The 25,765-nt window shown below is 41.4% G+C and overlaps 1 protein-coding gene across 1 annotated transcript in view; it reads left to right on the plus strand.

The window, feature by feature from the left end:
- EDIL3 (EGF like repeats and discoidin domains 3) overlaps positions 1-25,765 on the plus strand; it is a 378,557-nt gene that overhangs the window by 173,962 nt on the left and 178,830 nt on the right. Inside the window, exon 5 of the mRNA XM_067568453.1 lies at positions 21,093-21,221. Coding sequence (XP_067424554.1) covers positions 21,093-21,221 — 129 coding nt within the window. The remainder of the gene's footprint in view (positions 1-21,092; positions 21,222-25,765) is intronic.

Genomic DNA, 25,765 nt, shown 5'->3' on the forward strand with positions numbered 1-25,765 from the left:
ATGGGGAAAGTACTTGGGGTGGGAAGAAAGGAAGAGGTTGATCATTTGACTAAGAGGGAAGAAAGACGTAAGGAACGGTGCTGGAGCTAGGAAGTTGTTGGGATGGAATTAGAAATTGATTATGGGAAGGATTTGGGGCCTTAGTGAGAGTTTTATGAGATCAGATGAAATAATGAAGAGAAGAGTGTGTGTGCCCTCCATCTGATGTCCTAAGGGAAATGACTGACTGGAGTATAAGCTTTGTCTATTCCTCCTGATTTCCATTGAGGACCAGTTTGTAGCCTCCTGTTGTGGACAATATTTATGTAACATTTAATAACTCTTTCATCACATTATCATAGTGTTGTGTGTCTGAGATTTTCTTCCGTTGTTCTTGTGCCATTAATACAGGACTAGTAATTAAGCCCTAGCTCTTAAAAACATGAAAAACGAGTTTAGGCTATTGCTTTGATTAATTCTCCCTTAAGTAGGCAGCTAGGGAACTAACTGGATTTTAAATTATTTGCTGTTATAATTAGGGCTCACATTTAGTTTGCAGTTGTACAAACGGAACAGAGAACCTGGAGCAGGAGCAAAGCTCTTGTCTGTTCCTCTAATACTTCAAAGTGAGTCCACACACAGTGTAAAGAGCTAGTAGCAGAGGCAGTAGTCAGAGAGGTTACTATTGGTGGAAAGAAGAGAGATATGACTCCAAAAGAAGCACTTTTACTAAGATGTCCCAGCCCACTATGAGATCCCTGGCACATGAACTTTAGCATACTTTCCTCATCATTGGACGTCTCTTATTCAGGCAATAAACTAATATGGTTAACAGTAGGAGGAGTTTCTCTTGGCAGCACCAGGCCCAGACACCTTCCTATGTTACTGGTGATAATTAGAGAGTTTATCATTTTTTTATTCTCTGACTTGTTCTTGTCTAAATCCTGTGACAGACACAGTACCATTTACAGATGGCTGTGTGCAGCCATTAACAATGGAAAGATGTACTGGTGCTGTTAGAGCTTGGTGATTAAATGATTTTTAGGTTTGCTGGCAATTTTGAAAAACTGAACAAAAAAATTCAGTTAGACCTGAACTGAATCCAAAGGTTACAAAGAAAATTCAGTGAAGTGACAAAATCCATTGTGGGTTGACCGAATCAACCCGAAACAGATTTGAAGAGGAGGTGATGGTAGATGTAGCCTCCCTTGGTATTTTTATCCCAGCAGTTATAGTATTTATGTGCAATGTGGGAGATCTGGGTTCAGTTCCCTCCTCTGCCTGATGTGGGGAAGGGGTATACATTTGGGTCTTCTGCATTACAGCAGAGTGTCCTAACTACTGGATATGGGGTGCTCTGGCATAGGTCTCTCTCTCAATCTTTCCTGTTGAAGCTGTTCCACTGTATATAAATAATTAAATCATCAGCGGAGTAGGGACCTGAATTTGAGTCTCCCACATGCTAAGGGAATACCCTAGACACCAGACTAGAGTCATTCTCACCCTCTCTCTTTCTGGCCCAATGACTGTTCATTGTCATTCATGTGAGAGAGACCTGTGACAGAATATCCCATAGCCCAGTGGCTAGACCACTCTCCTGAAACATGGGAGACCAAAGTTCTCCATGCATTAGTAGGAGCATTGCCAGCAGATCACAGAAAGTGATCATTCCCCACTAGTCGGCATTGGTGAGGCCAAATTTGGAGTATTGTGTCCAGTTTTGGGCCTCTCACTACAAGAAGGATGTGGAGAAGTTAGAGAGTCCAGCGGAGGGCAACAAAAATTATTAGGGGGCTGGAGCACAAGACTTATGAGGAGAGGCTGAAGGAAGTAGGCTTGTTTAGTCTACAGAAGAGAAGAATGAGTGGGGATTCGATAGCAGCCTTTAACTACCTGAAAGGGGGTTCCAGGGAGGATGGAGCTAGGCTGTTCTCAGTGGTGGCAGATGACAGAACAAGGAGCAACGGTCTCAAGTTGCAGGGGGAGGTCTAGGTTGGACATTAGGAAAAAGTTTTTCACTAGGAGGGTGGTGAAGCACTGGAATGGGTTATCTAGGGAGGTGGTGGAATCTCCATCTTTAGAGGTTTTTAAGCTGCGGCTTGACAAAACCCTCGCTGGGATTATTTAGCTGAGGTTAGTCCTGCTCCGAGCAGGGGGTTGGACTAGATGACCTCCTGAAGTCCCTTCCAACTCTATGATTCTATGTGGGGCAGAAGAGGGAATTGAACTCAGGTTTCTCATGTCCTAGCTAAGTGCTCTAGCCACTGGGCATCTCAGTCCCCTTCCCCACTGCAAAACATATCTTAGGGCTGTATGAAACTTGCAGATAGTTTCAGGTCTATCAAAGTTGCATTTCTGGGCAAATAAACCATTATTCTAAAAATGTTTACCTAGCTCTAATGGTGAATTCATCTGTCACGATTACAGGGTGAGCTGCACCTTAGACCCCTGTGACTCCCTCTCATGTGCACCAATCTGGTGGCAGATTTTGCTACCTTCACCCCTGCTGCCTACCTCTCTTTGACTGGGTCTCTGGGCTACAGCCCATCTGTTTACCAATGTGACAACATGACAAGTCCAGCTGAGTCTGAAATCTGTAAACCCTCTACCCCTGTGACTAGCAGCTAATTAAAGTGACTAAAAAAGACACTTTATCAAAACAAAGCATTATTTATTCACCCAAAGATATGTAGAGCAAGCAGATGAAATAACAAAAGGTGTATCCACCCCATTCCTTCCCTGTACGTTTTGGGTACGTTCCTCTCAATCCGGATCCCCTGTTCCTGGCCTGAGGAAGAGAAAAACAACCCATGTAGGTTTCTCTTCAGATTGTATAAATCTTTCGCCTTTTCTAATGTGTCTCTGTCAGAGACTCATCTCCAGCTGCCCATTCCCTTACTCTCTAGGTCATGGTCTTTAGTGGTTTAGTGTCCCTTTGAACCTTGCCTCAGGCCTAGGGGAAACTAATCTGCTAACCTGGTTGGAGCCAGGCAGGTGGGCATTTCCCAATTAATAGCTCCCCCATTATTTGCTTAAGGATTTTCATAGTAATTTCTCTGGTGTTACCTTATCTTTGAATAGTCATTGATTAGTTTCCTGTTTGTTTCCCCCACAACCTCCTTTGACTTAATTCCATGCAGTCAGGCAGGATTATATCTAACAGGCAAATTGAAATGTTTATGATCGTCATAAAAAATAATACAGGTAACTCGCTCATTCGCCACATCATCTCTCTTAAAATTACACCATATAGTATCATCCAGGAAAGACTTCAAAGTCTTTCAGTGAAATTATTGGAGAAAAGGTGCTTTGGTAATTACATTTCTTGAGAAATTAGAAAACAAAAATTCTGTCCAGTTGGACTCTTTCCAGTGCTAAAGAAATCAGAGAGGCTCATGAACTGAGGATTACAAAGGGAGTGAATGACAGGATTTTAGAGAGCAGAGGAAGAGAAAAAATTTCAGACATGGATCAATGTCTTCTAAAACTCAGGACAAGAAGGTATCCAAGACCGTGACTGAAGGAATTAGTACAGAGGTAGCGGTCAAGTCAAATAGCTAGCCAAAGGTGACAGAATCAATCTAGGGATTACTTTGGAAACTGAAATGGCCTGGGGTTGGAAAATGAGGTTAGATATCACAATCAGGGCAAAAAGGAAGGAGGGGGGAAGATCAATAAACAATGACCACTCAGAAGGGGAAAAGGGACAAGAGCCAAGTGAGTGGATTTTAAAGCTGGAGAAGGCATGGGGATGGGAAGGATGAAGTCTGACAGTAAGAAGTGGGGTACAGCAGCTTAGTGACACCATATGAACCTTTGAGTTAGGGAAAGCAAGAAAAGAAGAAGACATGATAGAAACTGAATCATCTGGAGAAAGTCAGAATTCTGTACGAGTGAGTTGTAGGATGAGTAGAAAATAAGAGGCCATGGATCATAGTTTATTGGAGATGAAGCAGGGATTCCAGAGGAAGGTGGCGAAAGCCAGATGGGGAGTGTAGGGGATAGGATAAGTTTGGCAGAAATGGGGACTAGCGGGAGAGCATGAAGGCATGGGAAACAGGGAGGGATGCAAGTGGATGGGATATTAAGGTGGGTGTAAGTTGGGAGACACATTAGCAGGTGGGAAAAGAAAATCAAGCATGAGTTAGAAATGAGATGGTGTTTATAAGAGTGAGGAGCCGGGGGAGAAGTGACAGCACTGAAATGAAATGAGGACAAAAAGTAGTAGAACTTTTGAGAGCTGAGTAGCCTAAAGGAGAGTAGGAAGGGAATGTGATGATCTGATATGAGGCATGATGGAAAGAATATAGGATTTGTGCCAAGATCCTCACATTTGTGTTGTACTGCATTAGACACCAGTTGAAAAACTGAAAGTGAATGTTAAAATACACACAGTGTGAAACCTCTATCGAATTTTTGGAGAATTTTTAAGTATATGGTATCAATTATGTAATGTCACAAAGAAGATCACGCTCAATTGTAGATTTAATTTGTTTCATTCAATAAATGGGATGTTAAAATGAGAAGCCGTATCAACTTCAGATGGTCTTCTGTTAAAGAATGACAACCAGTCGCTTGATGTAGCATGTCATCAGAAATTTCTCTTCTAGCTTTTTAGTTAAGAAACATAGTGTTTTTCTGGGCACTTACCTACTGCTTCCAGGTTGTGTGGTATGTTATTGTTGTTATTTGTTGTTATCACAATCAATAGCAAAGGGAAATGTGCAGAAATTACCTGAACCATTTGTACTCAAGATCTGAAATGAACCTTTCCTTTTGATGCATCCAGATGGAGACACCCTGATAATTTATAATCAGCATGCTTCATTTGCTGCATAAAAACATTATAAATATTTAATCACAGTGCAGTCAACTTTGGATTGGTGCCATTGCTTCATAATGCATATATAGAGTTATGTAGCCCTAATGCAGCAGCACACTCAGAAGCCAAGCTTAATTTAAATAAAATCTTATATTTTTATTTAATTATGTATTTATCGTGTTGATGATTAAACAGAAGGTATGGTAGCTGCTAATCCTGTTGCTGGTAATCTCTAATGAATATTGGGGTTATTTTGCTTTTTGTTTTTAAATAGATAGGTAGATAATTTGTTTCAATTTGGTTGATATTCCTAATATTCCACATAAAGTTTAAATGTTGTTCTACTATTTCTATCTATTTTTTATGTACCACCCCACACACCACCCAATTTCTATAACAAAAGTGAATGTTTATGGTGATGAAATTATACATTCGGATTACAATTTAACAATAAAATCGAAACAAGAATTGCAAATTTCAAATGGGAATAAGACATTTCATTACATAAAGTTATAGAGGTAGGAGAAGTGCTGTTTTGTTTTGTTTTTTAAATGTATTTGTCTTTCAGCATATGTGGCTCCTAAATTCAAATATTGAATGATTGTTACCCGGCCACAGGCTTGGAGTTAGTTTAAAAAAAAGTGAAGCTTAAAGACCCTGATTCTCAAATACATTGAAGCCCCTCTACACTGTAAGAGCAGTTGTAAATGAGAATTGAACCCTAAAATATTTAGATACTTATGCAAACTCTGCAGCCATAACTAATTTTTAGAACAAAATCCCAATCACTGTGTTAGAGCAAAGCGGGGATTGAAAATAATGTATTTGTTACTGAAAATTGTGTCACGTTTGCAGTCTGACATGGGCAAGTTAATTATGAAAAGCTAATTTGTCCATGGTTTCAGAGTTCAGCCTTGCCATGGTATCACTGAGCTCAAATCTCCTGATGACCTACAGATCCTTGAGACCAGACCCAGATGGTGGGCACCCGAGATAGTTAGGAGCCATAGTCTTAAGTAACAAATAAAAATTTTGTTCTTTGGAGATGATTATGGCAAGAGATTTTATATTAGCGTATGATAGTTTGTTCTAAATAAGGCTCTAATCTGAAAGCCCTTCAGCAGGCACTGAATGTTCAGCATGTTAGCAGTCCCATTAATTTAAATGAGATTATTCACATGCTTAAAATTAAGCACATCTATAAAAGTTTCAAGGATTGAGGCCTAGCTGTCCACGTTGGTTAGCTACATAGTTCCTTCTTTTGTATTTTAATTTGAATTAAGTAGCTCCAAGAATCACCAGTTCCATGAGTTTTGTCAAGTTGCTAAAATGGTATGGGCTCAAAGTAGCACAACTCCTATAAAAGACACACCTCTGGGAGTATTCAAAACCATGGTATACCTGGCATGCTTCCTTGTCAGTGAAACCTTGCATGATCCCAGTAAATTAATGGACAATGTACAAAATGTGATTAAGATCAGAGTCCTTGAATGCTTTTGTTATATTTCTACCCTTTGATGCAGAAAAGCAGCTACCTGCCAGACCATGTAATGAGGTACACAAAGACATTCCTGCTGGTTTTGAGTGCTCTCAGTTGTCTGCTTTTAAATGTTTTGAGAGCATACCTGCCAAACATTGACGTCTATAAATTCTCATTTGAAGGAGAAAAAAAAGAACACCCCCTTTAAATACATAGGGCTAGAAGAGTTTTTTTGATAGGATGGGGTGGGAATATTTCTAAAAAAAATAGACTGTCTCTTCTAAATAGTGACTATCTATTAGGGATTAGGATGAGAGCTACTGTCAGGGATAGATTCTCCCACATCTGCCTGCTGTGGGGTTCTTATACCTTCCTTTCAGGTGTCTGGTGCTGGCCACTTTTGGAGACAGGATCTTGGACTAGATGGACCTCAAGTCTGATCCAGTCTGGCAGTTCCTGTGGTCTTAGTAGTGGAGTATTGGTACCGGGTCTAGAAGCAAGGAGAACAGTTCTCTTGCTCCCTTGAGGGTTAAAGCTGTTGGTCTGAGATGCAAATGGCTACTTGTGCACATATCAGTTTTAAGATGTAAGAGTTCCCTCTATGTGATTTATGTTGAAGGCTTTGTATTCGGCAATGAACACAGACAGCAAGGTGTGGATCATCGGGACTCTGAAAAAACTGATCTCAAACAACTGTTTAAATGGGGTGAGAGGTGACTAATGAGGAGGAAATGAAGGATGCTGGCAGTGTTCCTGTGGAGACCAATGGGAATAAAGGAGGGATTGGTGTTACTAAAAGAAACAGAGGGAATTGTACTATTTTGAAAGGAAGTTTTTTGTCGATTACTAGCTGGGAATGTTTTTCGTATTTGCTTCAATGGCTTTTGGAGTTTTACCATATCATCAGTATAACGATATCACTATTCCTGCTTCAGTGACGTTCCTCACACTCCAAAGAGCTCACGTCATAGCTGACCTTCATCCATATCACTGCCAATTTCTAGTTGAATATTTTCACTAACTTTGAATGATTTCTGGAAGCCTGTAGAAGGGTCTGTTCTTCCAGCATGTGTATTAGAGTGTGTTGCTTGCTGTTTTGTTTTGTTTTTTTTAACAGGCCCTGCTTTGTCTGTCATTGTGTTACTCTATTGGGGCCTAGATTTTCTTTTTTTCATATTTGTTCACCCCTCTTGCTCAGTGAAGGATGATAGGTTTTTGATTTCTTCCCCTTTTTAGCACAGCAGAGAGCTGACACTTGAGTGTGAAGAATCAGATTTTGAGGATGAAGTGACTGGTGGATGAGATGCTGGTTTAAGTGTAGCATATGTAAGCAAATGGTGATATTTGTAAATGTGTCTCATACCACATTTGCAGATGACTTTATCTTTTTATGAGATGCTTGGTTTGACTCCTGCTTATTGCTTTTGGTCAAGTACAATGTTGAAGAAATTTTTAAAAATCCTAAATGTTGTCTAGTGTAATGAATTATAGTGCAAAGACCCCTTGACCTTAAAAGAGAATCCTCCCACACAGCTAGCAGCATCTTCTGCCTAGAGAAGGGTGAGTGACATCCTTCTTTTTTTTTAAACTTTGGCTGATTCTCACTGAAATACGTCTGTTAGTAAACATGGAGAAGCTCTGCTTGCCGCTATGTATTGTTCTTCCAGACAGTGCTTGTTATACTGGTAGTGAATAGTGAACATTGTTTGCCCCCCAAAATCTTACAGAGATAGAGAGTCCTAAAAAGCACTCGCAATATTTACTGTTGTGAGGACTATAAGAGAGAGCGCCACCTCCAAATGATACTCCTTGCTTTAGGGAATGTAGAGGGGGCTGAGTTCCCCCCCCCCTGTGCATTCTGGCCCTTTAAGCAGCTACAATATGGCTGCTGTCAGCTTTGCAGCTGTTTTCTCACTCTGTTTCCTATTTTGCCTCCTGGCATGCTGTTTGTAAGTCGCTCTGCTGCTAGCCACTTGAATTCAGTGATTGCCTTTGATATAAGTTGTAATAATACTTCAATTTTTGCTCAAAGTGAACTCAGTTATGCCTCGCATAAGACTGAGCTGGGCCGAGGAATGGGAAGAGGGTTCACTGCCTGAGCAACAGTGTCTTGGGCTATGTTCACACTGCAGCTAATTCGAATCAGCTTAAATCGACTTTCAGCAGCCGATTTAAAGAAATAGCAGCAGACTGTTCTCACTATGCTATTTGAGCTGGTCTCTTGCATTCACACATGCCAGCCTTATTTCGAATTACAAAGCAGTGCAATCTGGGTAGTTATCCAGTAGTGCAGGGGTGGGGAACCTCCGGCCCACGGGCCGGATCCGGCCTGCGAAAGAACTTGATCCGGCCCGTGGGCGAGCGGGAAGTGTGCACCGCCGAAACCCTGCCGCCGAAACCCTGCCGCCGTCTGCCCATTTTCGGCGGCGGGGGGAGTCCGGAGGCGGTTACTGCCCCACGGAACCCTGTGGACACTGTAAAACCGCGCCGCCGAAAAGGCGGAAACGGCGGCGGCATTCGGGCGGCGGGTACCGCCCCACACGTAACTGTGCCGCCGCCGAATCCCCCCCCTGCCGCTGAATCCCCACCCGCCGCCAGGGCCACCATCAGGCCCTTGGCAACAAAAAGGTTCACCATCAGGCCCTTGGCAACAAAAAGGTTCCCCACCCCTGCAATAATGCAACTAGCGACGGAGGCTTAAGCATCATCCCAGAATGCATCACTGCTTCCCCCACCATTTCCCCCTCCCAAACAAACAGGAAAAGGATTTTTGAGCCGTTTTTTTTGGCTCCCTGTGATCGCCGTTGCTTCGGAAACATGGAGGCAGCTCTACTTTGTGCTATAATTGTGATTGTGACAAATACATCGCGGCTTATCATGCATTACTTGAGAAATAGAGCAAGAGATCGATGCATATCCAACATGTGTGTCACAGATGGTGCCCTGCTGCAAGAGTTGCAGGACAAACATGACCGATTGCTGCAGGCTGCAACGTGTCACCTGCAGTCTGTGGAACGCAGATTCTGGTGCAGGCAAACAAGCACAGACTGGTGGGACCGCATCGTTATGCAGCTGTGGGATGATGACCAGTGGCTGCAAAACTTTAGGATGCGAAAGGCAACTTTCCTGGAACTGTGCTCGGAGCTGTCCCCGTCCCTGAAGCGCGTGAACACTCGCTTGAGACAAGCTATGATGGTGGAGAAGAGAGTTGCCATTGGAAGCTGGGAACCCCCGACTGTTACCGCTCTGTTGGGAATCAATTTGGAGTTGGTAAATCAACAGGGTGCATAGCTGTGCACCAACTGTGCAGTGCCATAAATAGACTTCTGCTACGAAGGATAGTGACTTTGGGGAATGTGCAGGACATAGTGGAGGGGTTTGCTGTGATAGGGTTCCCCAACTGCGGGGGTGCGATTGATCGGACACACATTCCTATTTTGGTGCCTGCACACCTAGCAACCGCAAGGGGTACTTTTCCATGGTCCTTCAGGGACTTGTGGATCACAGGGGTCGTTTCACAGACATCAGTGTGGGGTGGTCTGGGAAGGTGCATGACGCTCGTGTGTTTTGTAACTCGGGGCTGTTCTCTAAGGTGCAGGCGGGCACTTTCTTCCCAGACCAAAAAAAAATCACAGCGGGGGTGTGGAAATGCCCATAGTGATCCTGGGGGATCCTGCTTACCCCTTGCTCCCTTGACTAATGAAGCCGTACACTGGACACCTTGACAGCGACAAGGAGTGTTTTAATAAGAGGTTAAGCAGTAGCAGAATGGTTGTAGAATGTGCCTTTGGTCGTTTAAAGGGTAGATGGAGGAGTCTCCTCACTAGGCTGGACATGAGTGAGAAGTACCTCCCTTCTGTGATATCTGCTTGCTGTGTTCTTCATAATGTGTGTGAAGCTAAGGGAGAACGGTTCCCCCATGGTTGGGCTGTGGAGGCAGAAAGACTGGCCACCAATTATGAGAAGCTACCTCCCCTCACTACGTTGAGAGCTAACCATGGAGCGCTTTGCATTAGGGAAGCTTTGAAAACCAGGTTCTGCAATGAGATGCAGGAGTGATTTCTGTTCCTGTATGTTATTTGCCTTTGATTAGCCCCCAAACACTCACCAACCACCCCCATCCCTGTATGTTGATTGCCTTTGATGCAAGCCTGATTTCGGTTCCTGTATGTTGTTTTCCTTTGATGATACCCATTCCCCCCACCGCCCTTCCAGATCTGTGCCCAGCAAATCCCTCATGAACAAGATTTTCTTTAATAAAGAAACGTTTTGAAAAGATGCAAAAATTTATTTTTGAACAGTTATGTCTTGGGTGGGGGTGAAGGTTACTTCACTGTCTCCAGGGGTAGGGTGTTAGCTTGCTGGCCTGCTATCAGCGTAGCCGCCGCTGCTTTCTGCTCCCCTCCACCGGGGTGGAGGAGAGCGAGTGCTGAATCCTGTTTGAGGCGTGGAAGGGGGAGGGCGGCATTGGGACTCTGTCCACAAGAATTTGGAGCAAGTCTGTCTGGTACGCATGACTTGCAACATCTCCTGCATGGCTCTGCGAGCATCTTCCTTCATTTGTCCTAGGTTCTGGGACATGGTCAGCCTCCACACTTCTTGCTCTGCCATGTCCGCTGCCGATGTGTTCATGAGCTGCAAAAACATTTAATCTTTGTTTAGTTTCTTCCTTTCCCTTATCTGAGACAGTCTGTGTGCAGCACTGCTTAATGGTCGGGCCACTGGCAAGGTGTCTACAGAATGAAAAAAAAATAACGAGATAGCCACAGCCAAATTAGTGAAGAACAATATACAAATGTAAGATTTTGAAATGATGATGCTTGGATACAATGTAGACACAGTTTTTAAAGTTAGGAAGAATGTATCTATTGATCCATTTCAGTAATGATGGTGTGAGACAATGTTGTCTCCAGTTTGTGTATTGAAGAGGAAGAAGAGACATATGTTTCATTTGTAATAATTATGATTTTATACAATGTAGCAAGTGACTTTCTAATGCAGACCACATGGAGGGCTGGGAGTGACCGGCTGGCATCACAAACACACAGAAACAGGAACTGGTGGGGATGAGGGGGAGGAGAGGAGGTCAGATTGCATTCAAAACCCTCATAGATGGGAAAATCAGGGGGTCGTGGGGGCATTCATCCAAAACCCACACCGACAGGATCGGGGCGGCGGGGAGGGGGGTGGATTTCTGTGCTTGCAGTACAAACACAGTTTTGGAGATCTAATGCAGACCGCGTGGCGGGCTGGGGGGGAATCAGCTGGCATCACGAACACACAGAAACAGGAACTGAAGATAGAAAACTCACCAGATGTGCTTTCCCCTGGATCATTTGTGCTGTCTTGTGTACTGGTGGACTGCTCTGGGGTCAAGAATAAATCCTGAGTGTCTGGGAGTACAGACACCTCGCTCTCAGGCTCCATGCTTTGCACTGGTTCCTTTTCTCCCTCCTCCTCTTCATCCACAGACTCCTTCTCATTGTTCATGGACTGTTGTGAGATATTGGAGGTATCGATGCTGCGTGGAGGAATTGTGGTGGGATCACCCCCAAGAATAGCATGCACCTCATCATAGAACCTGCATCTTTTGGGAGAGGACCCAGAGCAGCTGTTAGCTTCCCTGGCTTTCTGATACGTCTGGCGAAGTTCCTTTATCTTGACCCTGCACTGCTGAGCATCTCTCTTGTGCCCCTTCTCCAGTATGCCCTGGGATATCTTCACAAAAATGTTCAGATTCCTTTTGCTGGCTCTGAGCTGAGCCAGAACTGATTCCTCACCCCACTGCCCGATGAGGTCTAAGACCTCTGGTCGACTCCATGCTGGAGCACATTTGGGCTTTGCAGTAGCCATGCAGAGATCACTAGCAAACCTCTCTCTATGCTGACAGCAAGCACAGAAAGTGGAAATTCAAATCTTCCTGGGGAGGGGACTTTACCTGCTATTGTGACCACAGAGCACCACAGGTTGATTGGCCAGAGAAGTGAAAATGGAGCATAATGGGATACATTCCGGAGGTCAGTTAAATCGACTTAAGCTCCATTATGTTCATACTAACACTATGTCAATTTTACAAAATCGATTTAGGCGTATGCCACTTGCAGAGGTCATCTTATTATCTCGATTTTACTGGCACCTTATCTCGATTTAACAGTGGTGTCAGAGTGAATGTGGGAGTAATTAAATCGATATAAGGGACTTTAAATTGATGTAAGTCCCCAGTGTGAACCAGGCCTTGGAGTTTGACTTTCTTAGGTATAATGAATGCTTCCTGAGCACTGGAAGGAGTGTGCTAAGATGATTTGTTTCATACACGTAAACAGACCAGCTTAGCTCTGCTGGTACATACGGAGCTGAGGTCTTGCCACTGTTCCCCACAAAATATCTAGATACTTCCAATAGTCCTGGATGGTCCTTGAAGCTCCTCCCTCCTTGTGTGTCCAAGGCCTTCTGCCTAATTATGTCTGCCCCATGTTTGAATAAACTGGAGTGGTGGTGGCGGAATTGTCATAGCCCATCTCATCACCACTCCTTGATTGAACAGCCAGAACTATAATCTATGGATTTATATAGTGTTTTTCATCTTCCAATGTGCTTTACAAACACTGATTCCTCAATCTTCTTCCCAGAAGTGGAAGGCTGCACAAAAGACAGAAAAGTAGGGCTAGAAATCTTGGAAGAACAGGCAACTGCCTGATTGCCAGAAACTGGAAGTCCAAAGAGATTCCATTTATTCTACAGAAAAAGCCTAAGCAGGCTTCAAAACTGAGATTGATAAATTTATGGAGGGGATGGCATGATGGGACAGCCTAATTTGGCAATTAACTGATCTTTGACTATTAGTGGTAAATATGCCCAATGACCTGTGATGGGATGTTGGATGGGATGCGTTTTGAGTTACTACAGAGAATTCTTTCCTGGTGCCTGGCTAGTGAGTCTTGCCCACATGCTCAGGGTTCAGCTGATCGCCATATTTGGAATAAGGAAGGAATTTTCCCTCAGGGCAGATTGGCAGAGGCCCTAGAGCAGTGGTTCTTAACCTTTCCAAACTACTGTACCCCTGAAGCCTGAGTCCCACCCCCACGGGGCTGAGGCATGTAACTTAGTTTCATGGCGCCCCTGTGGCTCCAGGCAATTGCCTTTCTTGCAACCCCCAATACCAGCTCTGCACTTGCGACCCCTCTAAACCCCCAGGTTGAGAAACACTGCCCTAGAGGTTTTTTACCTTCCTCCGCAGCATGTGGCATAGGTCACTTGCTGGTGGATTCTGTATACCTTGAAGTCTTTGAGCCATTATTTGAGGACTTCAGTAACTCAGTCATAGGTTATGGGTCTATTACAGGAGTGGGTGGATGAGGTTCTGTTGCCTGCGTTGTGCAGGAGGTCAGACTAGATGATCTTAATGGTCCCTTCTGACCTTAAAGTCTATGAGTTTTCTTATTTCAAACATTAATTTGCACTTCCCTCAAATCAAAACTAAGCCTTAAGATCATTCCAAACTGATTAATCCATTTTTAGCATTTATTGTCATTATCAAACTACATTTTACTTCAAATGGCAGGAAATCATTGTTTCCAATTTCAAAGCTTTGGTGTTTTAAATACAAACAACTTGTCTCATTTTCTAATGTTTAGTCACCAGCACAAGTTGGGTTATCATAAGGTTGGGTTATCACAAGTGTGTACGTTTTTATGGAGATTGAACTAACTATTCTTGTCAAAGAGGCAAAGAAGTAACATGTTTCTGCCTTTACTCCGTTTGCTATTCCATTGAGAACACTTTTTAACATTCCACTGTATATTAAATCTCAGGTATTTCAGTCACAGCTTCTAAAAAATTCAAGAGCTGCCATGTTTTAAGTTAACTTTTAGTATCTTTCTCATGTAGCGTGGGATTCCAATTGAATATCAATGTTCTAAATTTTGAAGATTAATTCCACTTATTACTGTTGGCTATTGCCAATGGAATTATATAGAGGAAGACTCAAAAGAGCAGCAAACTGAATAGATTTATAACTTTTAGTGTGCAATTAATCTTGTTGACATTATTTTATATGAACATGGATAAAAATGCCTGGAAAACATACTGTTGAATTCACCTGCTCATTAATATTGATCAAATGTTGCTCTCTTTGTGTTAGAAGCTACTTAAAGATTACCAACAAAAGTATTACAGCACTATTGATTAAAAAACAAATCCCTGAAGCCCATTGTGTTTTAAATGTAATTTTACAAGACTTAGTTGTAGAGAAGGATGGTTATAAACTTTGTTGTCTTTATAAATAATGTAAGTAACAGAGAATATTAATCCAACTGAAAGTTGGGTTGTTCATTCCACTGGCAACATAATGTCATCTGTGGGATGCATACATTTAAGGAGATGTAATCCCCTGATTCTCCCAAGAGAGGTGCACAGACAAATCCCTGTGCACACATCTCTTTGCAGGACTTGGGTGAAAATGAAGATGATTTGTAAAGAATAGGACCCAGATGTAGCAAGGTACTTAAGCATGTGAATAATCTCATGGACTTCAGTAAGACTATTCACTTGCTTGCAGTTGCACACATACTTAAATACCTTGCTGCATCAGGGACTCCAGGAGGTAGTCCTATGGAGATACTGCAAAAACAGAGAGTTAAAGTTAGTGCCTAGTTTAATTTCAGTAATTCCTTCTTTTAGAATGTAAATTAGGATAACTAGCATTTGTAATTCATTCCTTTTAGTAAACAAAATGTTTAACAAGTGCAAATTAGCTGATTGATGTTTGCTGGTTTTCAGTGAGACTCCTTTAATTAAAATGTTGGCATTGCTTTCAGATACATTTTTCTGAAGTACCATTTTCTATAAAAAACAAAAACAAAAATAAAGAAAAACAAACAAAGCACATTACTAGTTATTTAGAAACAACGTTGTTATAGTTCAGGGCAACTGCACCTGTATTTCCCCTCAGTGGTCTAGCAAGAGCACCCACTCTCAGGAGTGTGGCTCCCCAACCATTGCCTGCATCTCACTCCCTTGACTGGGTTATTTCCAGGCTGCACAGTTCCCTGCCTTCACTGTATTATGCCCAGCAGAGACTAAGCTGACTAAGCAGGTCTACTTGCTTTCTCTTCTGAGATGGTTAAAAGTAGAGCCCTGTGCAGGACTCCTTTTTTAATCGCACTCCTGTTCCGCCCTGAAATACCCCCTCTCACTTCCACCTGCTCCCATATTGTTTGTTAAATTTTTATCCTGCTCCTGCTGCTTTGGGAGCATGTCCTGCAGGACCTGTGGGATTCCAGTCCTGCTGCAGGGTTCTAGTTAACATTGTGACTGCCCACAGTTGTAAGTTACCACACAGCACTTTCTAAGAAAGCCTATTTTATTCTTAAAGTAAAAAAGCATTGTAGAGAAAACTTTTTAAAACAACAAAAGAACCTACACATATGCTAATAAGCTTACCAGAGATCACCGCAACCCAAACATGGACTCTGGAAGAGCAGTCCATCAAGACCCCACCCAAGAGATTTCCTTGTGCTTTCAAGTTGATCATAGCTTCAGTTCAGAATAAACACCCAGTCTTATGTGTCCTCAGTAGGCCCAGTCCTTCCAAACCTTTGCTAAGGCTTGGGGCCCTCTATGGACAATCTGTTTCTAACCAGACTGTTTATCCAAAACTCCTTTCTTTGTCTATTGGTGAGTATGAATTAATATAAGCACACCTCTCTGTGGAGGTGGGGACGGGGAAGGCTTCAAAAGGCTGATAACTAGAAGAATTACATTAGCATCCCCCTCGTCCTAAAGGAATTACATACAATTCCTAAGTAACACATACACAATTGCATTTTTAGTTCAATGGTCCCCAAAGGTATTAAGCTTAATTCAGTCAGGTTAAACTTAATTCAGTAAAGTTTATCTAAATTTCATAGGGTTTGTCTGGAGTATGACAGGGTATTGTCAGTCTGTCAAATGTATTTAGAATAAAAATAACAGTTTATCCAATCCACAACTATAAAAAATAATGAGAATAGCTGTCATATTGTCAATCTTTTTTGCAGAAAGAATTCTATGAGAGACTAAACCTAGTTAGAAACACTGACACATTATCAATATGTTTATTAGCTTGCTGAATAAATGAACATTTAAGCCACTGAGGGGCAGGCCCAAGTCACAAAATTCAGATCTGATTCTTATATGCTGCTTCAAGTAAATGCAGCCATGTATTTCAGTGCACTGGAACTGGAAAACTTTGCCTAGCAGTTACCACAGGGGTGACGTTCATGTCCTGTGACCATAGTCCCTCCCCTGGCCATATGAAGGTGGCAGCACCCTGACCCCTTCAGTTCCTTCTCACCACCCTTGGCTAGAGTTGGAGCTTTGTGTGGTGTGTTTCACCTCCTCTTTCAGTCTCAGTTTCTGAAAATACTGTAAATACTAGTTCTTAATACATTAGGTTAATTTTAGCATTAGCATAGTATTAGACAGAGTAGCTGACTGCCCTGTGTAATGCCTTCACCAGGGTTCAAGCATTGTCCATTGTGAGTGGGGGCATCACCAACAGAGTTCCCCACACAAGGTGCTTGCTGTATCTTAGTGAAGGACATGTTAAAGAGCAGTGTCCCATTTGTAAGTCATTCACAAAGAGGACTCAGGTGGTGAGAGACTTGTGGCTGAAGTCTATATATGGAGCAGGCTATAAGGCCAATTTCAGCACTGAGGACCTCATCTGGTCAGTGGTCGCCTTTGGATCTGGCAAGTAATATTGCTCCACAGTTGGGCTCTGATGTTTCCCCCAAGAGGAAGAGGGGTTGTTCTTCCTCCTCTGACGTGGCAAGGAAGAGGGCCCATATAATTAATCAAGACCATTCCAGGCCTGGAAGGGACACCTTCTTGATTTCTATGAGCGGTGCTGATCAGCATCATACTCCCTCTTGATTTGTTTGCCCTATGGGGACTGGCTCTCCCATTGTCACCAGAGAACCTCTGGGACTCCTCAAGGTCAACATTGCAGTTGGGACAGGGGCTCTTGACCCAATGGTGACCTCTCCTTCTCCATCCCCTCTGTTCAGGCACAGGCTGGCTCATTTTTATGATATTTGGAATTTAATTATCATGGACAACTGAGTATCAAGCACTGTGGCATCAAGTTATGCTATACAGTTCCTATCCATCCCTCCTTTCCACCCCTATATCCTGCCCATCTTCAGGGACCCCTCTCATGAGATGCTGATCCTTGAACAGGTTCACTCTCTACTGACTCTGGAGGCAATAGAGGTGGTCCCCCTGTAGAATCGGGGACAGGACATCTATTCCTGGTATTTCCTGGCTCTCAAGCCCAAGGGACAGATGAGATCTATCCTTGACCTTTAAAATCTCAATATATACATTGGATATATGATATTCCATATGGTCACTCTAGCAGCTATCCTCCCCGCCTTCATTCACAATGACTCATTTGCTTCCTTGGACCTGCAAAGCAATCCATCTGAGCCACACACAGGTTTGTCGTAGCTGTTTGTCACACCATGCTGCCTTTTGACTTGTCTTCTGCTTCCTGGGTTTTTGTCAAATGGATGGTTGTGCTAACAGCGTGACTCAAGAAGAGGGAAATTCATATCTTCCCATAGCTGGCTCTTAAGCCAGCCACAGCAGCAATTCCATGGCTTCTTAACACTCATGCCCACCACTACGCCTGCTCCTGGGTTATCTTATTCCTGTTGCTCCTGCCTTGCACCCAGTCTTGCACCCAGTCTTGCCTCTGTCCCTGTTTTGAGCCCTTCCTTGTTTGATACCCTACTCACTCCGATTCCTGTCCTCCAGTTCTAACCCCTGGCTCTGGTCCCTGACTACAGACTCCAGCTCGACCTTTTGCTCTGCTATCCATTTCCTGACCTCTGGTTTTGACCCTGTCTTTGGTGACTAATGAGACCTGCTGTCCACTCCAGTCACTAGGCTAGACTGCCTTCTTCCCAGATGGCTGACAGGGAACCCAGGCAATGTCAATGGCATTTCTAAGTGACATTCCTATATTGGACATTTTCAGGGCTGCCACTTGGTCCTCTGTGCATATTTTTACAAACCACTATGCCATTACTGTTGCGTCCAGATCAAATGCAAACTTTGGGAATGCAAGTCTGCAGTCTTTGTTTAAATCCTCACCTCCTAGAAGAACTGCTTGTGAGTTACCTAAGTAGAATACTTGGCTGCATCTACTCAAAGAAGAAAAAACAGTTACCTATATGTAACTATTGTTCCTTTAGGTATCTTTTATAATACTTAGTCATATTTAATACCAGTTGGCATGCATTACCCCTGTAACAAGTCAACATCCTTTTCTACCACCTTACTGTCCCATAGCTCTTTCTTGGCATTTCCCCTTTTCAGAAAAAAAAAATGCTTAATTTTTTTTGCCCTTTTTGGTTTATATCAAACACTAGATCCATATTTTCTCAAGGGTTTTTTTTTTTTTTGCATTGCTGCAAGTCTGGTAGTACCTACAGTAGCCCTAGTCCCTCTCTTGGTCATATGAGGACAGTGCCACACCAGCCCCCTTAGTTCCTTCGCACTGATGTCCGAAGTATAGTTTCCGATGCAAAGGGAATGGAGGGTGTGTCATGGAATACACATCTGCTTCACATCTAGAAAAAATGAAAATTTTAATTTAAAGGTTAGCAAGCCACTCTCCTCCTCTTCATGCCAGTGAAGGTTATGTTAACGTTAGTGTTTCAGATCAAAGTCTAAAACAAATTGCTGAATTCTGCACTAGTGAGGCCACATCTGGAGTACTGTGTCCAGTTTTGGGGCCCCCCACTGCAGAAAGGATGTGGACAAATTGGAAAGAGTCCATTGGAGGCCAACAAAAATGATTAGGGGGCTGGAACACATGATTTATGAGGAGAGGCTGAAAGAACTGGGCTTATTAGTCTGCAGAAGAGAAGAGTGAGAGGGGATTTGATAGCAGCCTTCCTGAAGGCTGAACCTATCTGAAGGGAGTTTCCAAAGAGGATGGAGCTAGGCTGTTATCAGTGATGGCAGATGACAGAACAAGGAGCAATGGTCTCAAGTTGCAGTGGGGGAGGTCTAGGTTGGATATTAGGAAACATTTTTTCTCTAGGAGGGTGGTGAAGAAGCACTGGAATGGATTACTTAGGCAGGTGGTGGAATCTCCATCCTTAGATGTTTTTAAGGCCCAGCTCGACAAAACCCTGGCTGGAATGATTTGGTGAGGTTGGTCCTGCTTTGAGCAGGGGACTGGATTAGATGACCTCCTGAGATCCCTTCCAACCCCAATCACCTATGATTCTATCAATATTCCTGCATTCATATTTTGGTTGCTGGTTTCACTGGGACTAATCACACCTTTAACAATAAGCACATGCATAAGTGTGTGGAGGATCAGGGCCATAAGCAGACCAATGATGTATACCAAGAGTTACTCAAACTTTCATAACTATCTGGGCTGAAAAAATTCTGACATGCTTGTCATTTTGTTAATTTTTGGGCTTTTTGGAAATTAATATTTTCTCCAAGAGTGCAACTTGTACTAATGTGACATTCTGAATGAAAGCTGTTACTATGAACATCTGTTAATAGTTGTATTTCTAATTGAAAAAAAGAAAAATATGAAACTTATAGCTCTTTTAAATTTAAATAATTCATTTCCCAGTGTTGTTTGACAGTAAACTATGTTGTATAATGGAAAATATTTTCTCATTTTTATCACAGAATGAGATTTTAAGCAGATGAATAATTACAGGATTTATACCATTATATTTCAGCAATGGAGATTAGCTTGTGTGTGTGTGTGGGGGGGGGGATTGGGAATGGTAAAGAGTATGAATAAAATAGTTTTGTAGTGCTCACTTCAGATCTTTTCAGGCATATAATTGCTTTTTAAACGTGCTTTTTAAACTGACTACCAATCCTTTGTGAGGGGAGACTGGAAAAAAATCTTTATCAAATGCTAAATTTTTTCTTCTTGCAGGAAGTGTATTGATACTTCAGTGTAGCTGAGATATTAAAACCACACTGAATGGTAAATGCTTTCAACACAAAACAGTTAAAAAGAAAAGAATAAACAACTGACCCAGATTTAACAAAGTCTAGTTATTTCAAGGCATGCACTGTCTCTATAAAAATAACATTTACTGTACTTAGAAACTCTACCGAATCACCCACTGTGGATGGCAGACAGACAAACAATTAGATCTCACAGTTGCATGCAGCAATTTTATTTTAGTTATCACAGCATGTGTGTAGTAGAAAGAAATGATTTCATTTAGTCAAAGGAACACTTAGAAGTGATTTGAAACAGATAAATTAAGAAGTTGCTTACCATTGAAGGGAAAATTGGTTGAGATAACCTATTGACTGTCCCATACTGTCATATGTTCTCAAAGTGAAACTAATCCATAATGTAACATCCTTCGTGCCACTGAAGATCATGTTAGGGGGCTGTGCAGAAAGACGTCAGGTGAAACTTCCATACCTGTTAAGACTTGTAGGTCTAGGAATTGCATGCAAATGAGTGATTGCCATAATAGTAGACTTGATGAATATGCATTGCCTCATTTACGTAAGTGGTAAAACTCCTATTTTTATCAATGGGAGCAAGATCAGGCCCCTTAATCCTATGTTCTTCTCTTGTACTAAAAAAATAATAATGCTGTCATTAATGAATAGTGACATGCTTCATAATTTTCCATGTTAATAAAAATCTGTGCTGTATGTAATCTGAATTAAGTGAAGGGTAGATTTTAGTGGGTTAGTAAAATAAGAAAGTGGGATTTTTAATGAAAACACTTAAATGAATACATTATTTTTATATTTCAGGACCTTGCCTTCCTAATCCCTGTCATAATGGTGGAACCTGTGAAATTAGTGAAGCGTATCGAGGGGACACATTCATAGGATATGTCTGTAAATGTCCAGAGGGATTTAATGGAATTCACTGCCAGCACAGTAAGTTTCAATACAGTAACTTTTATTAGATGTCTGGACAAGAGCCTTTAAGATCTCTATCTATGCTTGCAATGTTCAGACCTGTTCTGATTTCCTGGGGCATCTAAGTAGTAGACTTTTATGCCATGACCAGGTTAGTGCTGTTGAATCTTGAGAACACAATAGCTGAAGATGACATTTTCTCATAATTGTTGGTGCTGAGCCACTGACAGGAAATAATTTTTTTAAAAGTTGTAATTGGTTGGGCATAAGCTAAGAATCCACTCCTAAAGAAAGACTAACCAAATTCTGCTCTCATTTACACTGGGTGTAACAGAGAGCAGACAGTGGCCTGATGTCTCTCATAGCACAGAGACATCTTGTTCTCAGTGGAGAAAAGGCTTTGGGTTTTGTCTTGATGTGGATGCCAATTAATTTGATTAATGACAGCTGAAAAGTAAAAGGTAGTTAAAAGGAGATCTTTGCTAGTTGATTTTCTAGATCTTCCTCATCTCACTTTGATAGGAACCAAAGAGGAGCATTCTAAATTATGCTATTTAATTCAATAGAAAGATTTTCCTGAGGGCTGGAGGTTTCATATTTAAAAAGGGCTGGACTTCTAAATTTGATGTTTTTAAACCCAATATTTGGTCCCCTTTCCATTGAATATAATTCACTGGAAAAAATCCACCCACTTCTAAATTAGATTTCACATTGCATTATGATCATCATATTGATGTTGGTTACCTTTTAAAAATGAACTGTTATAGGCGTCAAGACTTGTACTGATGATCAAGTCCTATCCTACATAAATCATTAATAGTAAAACTAACACTGTAGAAAAGGATAGTTCCTAAACTATCAGTAGTATCTCTGGAGCTTATTAAAAATTGTATGTAAGGAGTCCCACCCTATTACACTTAGCCAATACCTAGATTTTAGCAAATGAACAACTTTTACTTTAATTATGCAGCAAATCACAGGACTGTATGCCTCAAGGGTCTCCAATTAATATGTCAGTAGTAGTTCATCAGCAAAAGACTGATCAATAAGAGTCATGAATGTTTATCATCAAGAGGGTAACTAGACCGTGAACTCTGCTGTCATGTTGAATCCAATAAATGAGACCCATGATCTAGAACTGTAGGAAAAATAAATAGAGGTTTTTGAATGATACTATAACTCATTCAGCATTAGTGGAATTAGTGTTTGTGTAAGAAGAAGCTAGACTCCACATTTTGTGTTTTACTTTGTGGACTAAGGCACAGTTTGGTTCTTCTGAAGATTCCATGTCTTGTTGCGATTGCAAGGCAATGCCTAATCAGTGAGAAGGATAACTCTGTAGACCTGGCTTGATAGATCTGTGTTAATGCAAGCCTGGTGGGCTCAGAACAAGTATCAGGCTACTGACAGAGGAGAGATTAAATTCAATACCATGTGCAAATGCTTGACAGTATTGTTAAGTAGTTTGACACAGTGGACATGGTTAAAATTTGGCTACCTAGGAAAAAAGCAGGATTAACTGGATCACCCTGACTGTGGGAGACCTCTTTGAAAGCCATTGTGGTAGCAGTTCTCACTCAAAGCCAGACACAACTGCAACAAGCTAAAGCAGGGCAGTTGCAAAGCATTCAAAAACAGGATTTGGAATTTGGATCACTTTGGGAACAAGCCTGTAGCCAGAAAGTGAAGGTAGAAGGTCAGGACATAGTAATAGAGCTGTGTAAAAATAGAAGATGGTTTGGTATGGAACCATGGAGTATGAGAAAAGATCTCTTGTTATGGGTGGATGGGTCCACAGACAGAGGCCAAAGACAGGTTGGCAAAAATGGGGTGGTGGCCCAAATGGAAAAAGGACCTGAAGAAACATTTTAATGCTTGTCTGGTTTGTGTCAGACATGATCCAACTAACAGAAAACATATAGGGACTTTCATGAGACAAGCACCCAGGAGTTCATGGGAATTAATTCAAATTGACTATACTGGAGAGTTGCCCTTACTACCAAAGGGCAACAATATGTGTTGGTAGTTGTGGATGCTTTTTCACATTGGATGGAAGCCTTCACCACTAAAAATATGATTGCCCTAATGACAACAAAACAATTACTGTATAATCTGTTCTGCAGATGGAGAGTTCCTAAGGTAATTGACTCAGACAATGATAGTAGATTTGTGGGGTCAGTCATTAAAGAAGTGGCATCCTGCTAGATGCTGATCCGCAGTTTCACATTCCCTATCATCCAGTGGCAGCAGAACAGGTTGAGCAAATTCACAGGACTATTAAATGCAAATTAATAAAAGGGGTGAATGTAACAGGTAGCAGTTAAGATGAAGTATTACTGTTAATGCTAATGCACATCAGAGCTAGGAAATGCAGATCCATAGTCTTTTCTTCTTTCAAGGCCTTAATAAAAGGACCAATGAAATTGTGGAAGGATACAGTTAACCCAGTTCCAGTCCTTCTGACTACTGTAGCCCTGTCAGAGACCTGGCTATAGGACTTGCAAATGCAAATTTTGCAAGTACAAAAAAGTGTGATGGTGACAAATAAGGTGAAAGCACAGAAGACCAAGGCATGGGTTTAATGCCAAAGAAGACCTGACCAAGGATCAAGTGGAATCTAAATCATGATTCAGAATCAGGCTCCATACCACATGTTCCCAAATGTTGGACAGACTTGGCCACTTGCTACACCTGGAAAATAAAGACAAAGCTGGGTTCATGCAAAGTTAGCTCAAGGCACATGAAAATAGGTAAAGAGAGAAGCAAAAAATAGTTTCTTCCCCTTTTGTTTTGCAAATTTGCATCCAGACAGTGGTGGTGGTTTCCAGTATTGGGGGGCATTCTTGTGGCTTAGTGCAGTATTAGATCTGTACAGAATCTGCAAACCTATTCGGGTCACTCCCCCTATCCATTTAAAAAGCCAAAGACATCAGCATGCTGCTAAGGCAGATTATAAATGTTCACCTAGTGTAGTGACGAATCCCTAAAGCACCATGTAAAGTAATAAAAGCAATAAGTAATCTACCATGGCACATGTGGGTGTTAGGGGGCTACTACCTAGAGTTTTATAGGGAAACCCGAACTCCTGTGCCACAAAAACCCCTAGAACAAAAAAAATGGCAATCATATTGGGTGGCACAGGATTTGAGGTCTCGCTATAAAATTCTGCAAACTTTATAAAAGTAAATCTTAAAATTAACTCCTTAACTAATAAATGTAAAGAAGTCGTGAAGAAAGGAGAGGGAATTAGTACTTTAACCCTGCAGCCAAAAGCCGTATCTATCAGCAATACGCAAACGTTAACATAAATTAATATCTATAAATACTATTATTAATTTACTAAAGGGTTCTCAAGCAATTGCTTGTAACACAGATGTAAAACATGTTTAGTACTATATAAGTCAATTAATAATAAAAGTCAGAGGTAGGGGGATGGGAATGGTCAAGATTGTTAAACAGCACACTGATCTGGAAAAGGAAATTTATAATAACAATGGATAAAATATGACTGGAACCTGAAATGTGGTAAAGAGTAGGTCTTGAATGAAGGATGAGTAGACAGAGCATGATGTACAGGGATTGTTTCCTACAAAGTAACCAAGCCAATCTCCAAAGGATGCAACATATGTGTAAATGTATATATAGGAAGAGGTTTTCTGTGTAACTTTGGGTCTGTGATGTTCCCAGTATCCACCCTCTGTGTCTGAGTCTTATCAGCTCCAGCATAATTTTGCTGTATGCCAAATAAAAATACCTGAGTAACAAAATCTAGAGTTGAAATAAATTCTTAGGAAGCCAAGTAGAAAGAGGTCTTTGAGAGAATATCAACAAACTCAAACATGTACCTAAGGATTTAGTCAAATAGCACCCCCTGGACTATGGAAAGAAACCAATTCAAAAATAATAGTGAGTGAGTCTTACTTTAATTTAGGCTCAGATTATTTATTCAGGATTTCACACTAAGTATTTACTGTCTAATAAAACAAAAGTGTACTTAAGGAAGCAATTCCTGTGTCACATGCGCGTCTGAAATATAGAATGCAGTCATAAAGCAGCAGATATCTTAATAAGTTATGTTAGCTATAGTTATTTTCATGATAATGAATGGAAAATATGTTTTATGAACTTATGGAAAAATTAAGACTCCTAAACTCCTACTTTCCTGTGTAAGAATTCAATTGCAAACGCGTTACAATTCAAATTAAAAATCTGTCCAAATGGCTCCAGCATAAGAAGTTAGATTAAAATGACCCTATTCCAAGACATATAACATCATCTAAAACTATTGAGATTTCTAAAAGATAACACACTAATTTAGTTTTAGAGGATATTTTATCTTGGATTTCTTTAATGTTTAATATTCTCCTGCTAAATCAATTAGGCTAGATGATTGATTTTGCAATCAAAATACACTCCACAAGCTGACATTCTGTCGTTCATGTTAACCAGCATCCAATCAATATTTCAGAAATTTCCTAACCTTTTGCTCATGTAAATAATTGGTATGTAAATTATAAAAGAACATTATTTATTTTACTGATTTCATATGCCATGTGTGATTG

Source organism: Emydura macquarii, unplaced genomic scaffold (genome assembly GCF_026122565.2).
Source record: "Emydura macquarii macquarii isolate MOO-44397 ecotype Brisbane River unplaced genomic scaffold, CSIRO-AGI_Emac_v2 contig_2897, whole genome shotgun sequence".
NCBI classification, from domain to species: domain Eukaryota; kingdom Metazoa; phylum Chordata; order Testudines; family Chelidae; genus Emydura; species Emydura macquarii.